Source organism: Theobroma cacao, chromosome 10, assembly GCF_000208745.1.
Source record: "Theobroma cacao cultivar B97-61/B2 chromosome 10, Criollo_cocoa_genome_V2, whole genome shotgun sequence".
Taxonomy (NCBI): Eukaryota; Viridiplantae; Streptophyta; class Magnoliopsida; order Malvales; family Malvaceae; genus Theobroma; species Theobroma cacao.
This window is the reverse complement of record NC_030859.1, coordinates 16,024,222-16,031,123: the sequence shown is the minus strand read 5'-3', so window position 1 is coordinate 16,031,123 and position 6,902 is coordinate 16,024,222. Positions and strand designations below refer to the sequence as shown.

The window sequence follows — 6,902 nt, the reverse complement described above, 5'->3', positions numbered from 1 at the left end:
AATACAGCAATCAAAATGTGCATGGAAGTTAGGAAGTTGTTGGGTACAAAACCAAGTGCCTTTGCATTATTGTTATTTGATGGGTCATTGCCACGTGGCTTTGTTTTGCCTTCATTTCCATGGTACTTGGCTTGGCTTGGCTTGGCTTTGTGTTCCAAGTCTCACACCTTGAAAGCAACATTCGTCTTGTCAATTTTGGGTCACGGTGTTGCGTTCCCGTGAACTCAGGTGGACCAACCTTCCTCCCTTGGGTCCCCCCACCCCATCGGTTACGAAGATCGTGACAACCAGGCTCATCACAGGCGGAGGGAGGTGGGCATCGTAAGGGCCCGCCCCCAAAATTTCAAATATTTATATTTTTTATTTTAAATATTTATAATTTTATTTTTTATTTTTTAAATAATTTATAATTTTCTTCCCTCAAACATTGAATTTTTTTATTTTTTTAAATCTGAAATCTTGACTCCACCACTAAAATTCATCATCTGGTTATTCAACTAAGTTTTGCCTAATATTACATTAGTCATGAATTTAAAATTAAGATATAATATTTAAAAATATCTTTAAATTATTTTAAAAAATTCAAATAAAATAAATTTTTATTTCATGACTAATAGTTGATTAATTTTTATTAATTAAAGTATTACTTAGCATTTTATATCCAAAGAAAGTTGACATTTAAAGTGAAAAAATTAATTAAAATAAATAAATTAAATTAAATCTAGAGAATCAATTAAACGAATGTGAAAAATATATATTAAATTCTCTCTATAATTTTATTAATTATTAAAATAAAAATGAGAATATAAAAAAAAGCCTCATTAAATATTTGTTACTATTTGATTTATAATTTCATCTAAAAATTGAAATGAACTCGATGAATAAGTTAAAAAATTTTAAAATTTTGAAAACCGAACCATTTCCTTTTCCATGGGATAAGCCAAACAGGCACTAAAACTTGTATATTAGGTCGAAAAGAAAGGAAGATATTTTTCCAATTAATCAGTTAGTTTAAGTAGAGTACTCAAATTTATTTCATTTTATCCCATAAAACAATTAATTCCCATTCTAATTAGTTGCTAAAATAGGCTTGGATCAATTTGAAATGGAGGCAAGATTCTCTAAGTCAAGTAAAACCCAAAAATATTATGATTAAAATAAGACAAATCGATTCGATAAATTGATAGGTTTTATTAAATATCACTTTAATCTCATTTTTTTCATTTATTTTTTGAGATGTTCACGAATTATGTTCTTTTTTCATTTTTTTTAATTTCTCTATATAAAATTTATTTTTTATAATTTTTTTATTTTTTTTGACATTATTAACCATTAAATATCAAAATGAATAAAAAAATTTAAATTTCGGTATAAATTATAATAACATAAATTAAAGTCAATGCGAACAAAAAATTAAGGACAAAGGCCTATATCAAGTATACAAAATTTGAATAATTCACTTATTCCATTTCGTAGACCAAATGTATAGTAAAATTTTAATTTAAAAGTTAGCATAACGTAACGTAGATATAAAATAATAAGTGGTATTTTGACTAACGTCATAAGAACTTATTTAATGTAAAATAAAAATATAAAGATTTAGTTAAATTTAATAGAAAAACAAAAATTTATTTTTTTAAATAATTCAAAAAAACTTTTTCAAATATCATGCTTTAAATTCTCCAAAGAGAGAAGAGTGAAACTTATGAAATTAAGAAAAATATTTTTAATTATGTGATTAAACAGAGTCATTTGAGGTACAGATAAAACAGAGTGACTAAAAAGATTAAACAGAGCCATTTGAGGTGAAGATAAAACAGAGTGACTAAAAAGGGGAAGGACAACAAGTAGTCCGAATCTTGGAGAAGGAGATGCTGCCCGTTGCACATCTCTTTCCAGGGACAATGTCCCGACTGGCTTTCTTCATACCAAGACAAAGCTACACGCCTGCCCTCCATCTGCTTTCTTCCTTGTAACTTGTAATTATTTGTGCACTTTATGAACTCTTTTATTAGCTTATGTCCTCATTGTTGCAGGATTCTGATGTGCTTTGGGCAATGCAATCACTGAATTCTTGCTTCTAACTTTACTAAATAAAATCCCATTTTGTTTGTTTACGTGATTCTATGATGTTGTTGCTGCAGTGTTTTGGTCTGTTTTCTGTCCTACGTCTACAGTCCGTTGCACGTTGTGCTACAGTGCTTTAAGCTACAGGACACAACGTTCTTACGTAAATGAAGCCTTAACCCCATTTCTTGTTTAATTCCATTCTTCACAATTTTCCCACTGGTGACAAATGTCATTGAGCATGGTTATGATTTTGAGCTTACAAGAATGGATTTTGAACTTACAAATACAGATTTTCTATCACTTAATAAGCACGTCTTTTGAATTGGAAGTGTGAGTGTACGGCAAGTAGTATCAAAGTCTACTTTAACTATTCGTTAATATGAGACTCCCCATTAGAGACACCGAGATCAAGATAAGTCTAGACTATGAAAGAGTCATTAGCTAAGAGATTATAGCAGGCTATGTATCCTTATCTCGTTAAAAGTAAGAAAACAAAAGTTATTGTTGTATAACAGTGGTGATTAATGAAGTGGCAATCAACATTAATTGGAATGTTGAGTCTATGACAGCATAGTACGAATACTATTGCAAAGGTGGAAACAGAAAATCTGAGTTGTTGTTTGTGTTGCACAAGTGTGAGGGGATAGAACAAACAGGTAGAAGCAAGAGTGAGGGGATTAGTAAAAGGAGTATTTGTATTAAAGAAGACGCTTTCTGTCTCTCATACTTCAGTGCTGAAGCTCATATAGAATCTTTGTCCCACTACCAATGGTCATCTGATAATTTTTTATGGCAAATCCAGTTTACACTCTACTATTTCTGTTAACTCTTTTTCATTCTGTACATCTCTCGCACCAGCTCCAACCCTCTCAAGCCAATGCCCTCTGGGAAATCCAGCAGCTTCTCAACTATCCATCAGTTCTTAGCAGCTTTGACAACACTTGGGACTTCTGCAACATTGAACCAACACCATCGTTAACTGTGGTTTGCTATGAAGATAATGTGACTCAGCTTCATGTTATTGGAAACAATGGGGTCGCTCCATTGCCTCAAAACTTTTCCATTGATGCTTTCTTTGCAAGTCTTGTTAGTTTATCAAATTTGAAAGTCCTCTCTTTGGTTTCTCTAGGCTTGTGGGGGCCTCTGCCTGGTGGTATTGGTAAGCTGTCTTCTCTGGAAATACTCAATGTAAGTTCAAACTACTTCACTGGCTTCATTCCAGTGGAACTTTCGTATTTGTGGAATTTGCAGACTCTCTTTCTTGACCATAACAAGTTCACTGGTCAAGTTCCAGGTTGGCTTAGTTCTTTTCATGCTTTGACGGTTTTGAGTCTGAAAAATAATTCACTCTTTGGGACTCTGCCAAGTGCCGTTGCAAGCTTGGAGAATCTTCGAATTCTCAGTGTCGCAAATAATCACTTGTTTGGAGAAGTGCCTGATCTTCAGAAATTGACAAACCTTCAAGTTCTTGATCTAGAAAACAATTACTTTGGACCTCACTTCCCTGCTTTGCATAACAAAGTGGTCACTCTCGTACTCAGAAACAACAGTTTTCAGTTTGGCATCCCGGCTGATTTAGGCTCCTATTATGAGCTTCAAAAGCTAGACATTTCTTTCAACGGATTTGTTGGACCGTTTTTGCCATCTTTGTTTGCATTGCCTTCAATTAATTACATCGATGTATCTGCTAATAAGCTTACTGGTAGGCTCTTCCAAAACATGTCCTGCAATGATGAACTTGCTTTTGTAAATTTATCCTCAAATCTTTTGACTGGGGATTTGCCTGCATGTCTGCAACCAACCTTCAAGAGCAGGGCTGTTATGTATGCTAGAAATTGTTTATCAGATGAAGAACAAGAGCAGCAGCCTTCTAACTTCTGCCACAATGAAGCATTGGCTGTAAAAGTTTTACCTCGAAAGCTCAAGTATAAGAGACATGATTCTAAGGCGGTGCTTGCATCAAGTATAGTGGGAGGAATTGCTGGAATAGCAGTAATAGGTAGTTTGAGTTTTTTGGTTATCCAGAGAAGAAACAACAGGGTTGCCGGGAAGACACTTTCCACAAGGTTAATAATGGAGAAAGTGTCAACCGTCAACCCAGTCAAGCTTCTATCAGATGCAAGTAAGATCCTCATTTCCTTTTCTCTCTTCCATTTGCTAAGGCTCCATTGTTTCAAACCAGAGCAGAGTAACTTAAGATTTAAGAAAGTAGTTGGATTTTGTTAAAGGGTTTAAAAAAAAAAAAAGAACAAAGAATATTTATGCATATGGCATGTGACATATAGTGAATCTTTGATTTGCAGGATATATATCAGAAACAATGAAACTGGGAGCTAACCATCCTGCGTATCGTGTCTTTGCTTTGGAAGAGCTTAAGGAGGCCACTAATAATTTCACTCCTTCAAGCATCATCGGTGAAGGTTCACATGGTCAGGTATGCACCTCATCTAGATTTTATAGTTCTCTAACTAAGTGTTACGCAGAAGGCACACAATGAATCTTTGGCATAGTATGTGTGCCTTTGCATCATTTACTAATATAATCTGTTCAGTTGGTTGCTATGTGTCACTGTTAGTTTCACATGATGCAATTGATGATTCTAGATCAAACTTACGTGCTATAGAATGTCAGGTTTATAAAGGGAAGCTGGCAGATGGAACTCTTGTTGCCATTAGAAGTTTAAAGATGAGAAAGAAGCATAGCTCACAGACATACACACACCATATTGAGACGATCTCAAAACTCAGACATAGCCACCTGGCTAGTGCCCTTGGGCACTGTTTTGAGTGTTGCCCAGATGATTCAAGTGTCAGCATCATAAATCTCGTATTTGAGTTTGTTCCAAATGGCACATTGAGAGGTTGCATTTCCGGTACGATTCTTTGTTATTGAATCTTAATAGCAATTATATGTATCACGAGGCAAATGTACTTAAACTAAAAGAAAGACAGGTTTATGTATGATCTGTCTTCTTGAGAACCAATAACTTTCTTAAGTAAATCCTTTTGCTATTGCTTTCCAGCCTGGGTAGCTGAATAAGAAATGCATTTATTTTGGGGATCTTTGTCCCCATATTGTAAGTTATACATGCTGAATTGCCATATTGTACTTACTGACAGATCTGTGTTAATGTTTACAGTTTCATGCTACCCTTCTCTAACATTCTAGTTTTGCAGAAGGGTTACCAGGACAAAGGCTTAAATGGACACAAAGGATAGCAGCTGCAATTGGGGTAGCAAAGGGTATTCAGTTTCTCCATGCAGGGATTCTACCTGGAGTATTTTCAAATAATCTGAAGATAACAGATGTCTTGTTGGATCAGAATCTTCTTGCTAAGATTAGCAGTTATAACCTCCCTCTTTTAGCTGAAAATGGGGGAATGGTATGATCAACCTTTTCCTTTAAGCTGATTGGTTACATTTGCTACAAATCAATTCTTTGACTCGATAGCTCATTTTAAACCATTTCAGGGGGGTGCTGGAGTTTCTTTACCTGGACTAAAAGCAAATGTTAGAGGAAGGTGCATAGTTAATTCTATTGGAAAATGCGAAGTTGCCTTCACAATTACTTTAATTTATGTCTTAATCCTGTAATCATGTTCTTTCATATGCAGGGAAATTCATGAGGATAAAGATGATGTCTATGACATAGGCGTAATCTTAGTCGAAATTCTGGTAGGAAGGCCTATCATGTCCCAGAATGATGTCATGGTTGTAAAAGATATTGTGAGTTGCTAGTGTTTCCCTAACATCTACTTTCTCCTCTTCACTTCCTATACATTAGTATCTTCAGCTTGACTCCTTGGGACTAGGAACAAGTTCAGTAAAGGTGACGCTTGGTCATTGTGTGCCTTGTGCTGCAGTTACAGGTAAGTAATAAGATGGATGATACAGCTCGAAGAAGCATTGTGGATCCAACAATTGTCAAGGAATGCTCAGCTGAGTCATTGAAGACAGTGATGGAGATCTGCCTCAGATGCCTCTCCGATGAAGCAGGTGATAGGCCTTCTGTTGAAGATGTTCTTTGGACTTTGCAGTTTGCAGCACAGCTTCAGGATCCATGGAGACTTGATTCTCACCACATCCATCACCTAAATATATCATCTCTTGAGAAAATGTAGCCTTTATTTAACTTTTGTTTTGATGTTTATGTGTCAAACTCAAGTTTTAGCCCATCAATTTTATATACCCATGTGACACAAAATTCCAACATGTTTCTCATATTTTCAAGGCACAAAGAAAATAATTTTCCAGTCAGAAATTACATATATCGAAATTATAACAAAGCAAATTGAAGAACAACATATAATTTTACATCATTATAACAAAGGCATTAATACTCATATTTTAGTATAAATCACATGCTTTCTTTGATAAAAACTGTTAAATTTTTGCCCAATCATGATATTTTCCTCTTCCGACTGTGCCTATCTAGCCATCAACGAGAGGGGTTGATAATGTCCATTGTGGGTCATTTCATTATGTGAATCAAATGTCAACATCACGTGACATAATAAGAACTAACCTTGCATTGCATTGCATTGATAGTATTGGTTACACCCTCTTCATTAACTTCAATCATATGATCTACTAACTGCAAGTTCTTCCCCAAATGCCCATACTTTCTTGTAAGTTGTCATTCCCATTTTAATATAAGCTTGCTCAACTGTTAAACATATAGATTGTATGATAGAGACAAAGCATATTTGCAAGGAAATAGCTTTTATTCTAGTATGCTAATAGACACCAGGAAACTTACAAACAAATGTTAGGGACAGGCAAACGACTACATAATATTCTTTTTATTTTTTAAATAGATTTGTAAGATTTCTC

At 34.6% G+C, this 6,902-nt stretch overlaps 1 protein-coding gene across 1 annotated transcript; it reads left to right on the top strand.

Annotated features, from left to right (window-relative positions):
* Positions 2,248 to 6,281, top strand: LOC18586934 (probable inactive leucine-rich repeat receptor-like protein kinase At3g03770). The gene is made up of 7 exons (XM_007010535.2): positions 2,248 to 4,192; positions 4,374 to 4,504; positions 4,702 to 4,942; positions 5,247 to 5,452; positions 5,541 to 5,590; positions 5,684 to 5,795; positions 5,933 to 6,281. Exons 1-7 carry the CDS (start codon positions 2,860 to 2,862, stop codon positions 6,188 to 6,190), a joined length of 2,331 nt encoding a protein of 776 aa, XP_007010597.2. The 5' UTR covers positions 2,248 to 2,859; the 3' UTR covers positions 6,191 to 6,281.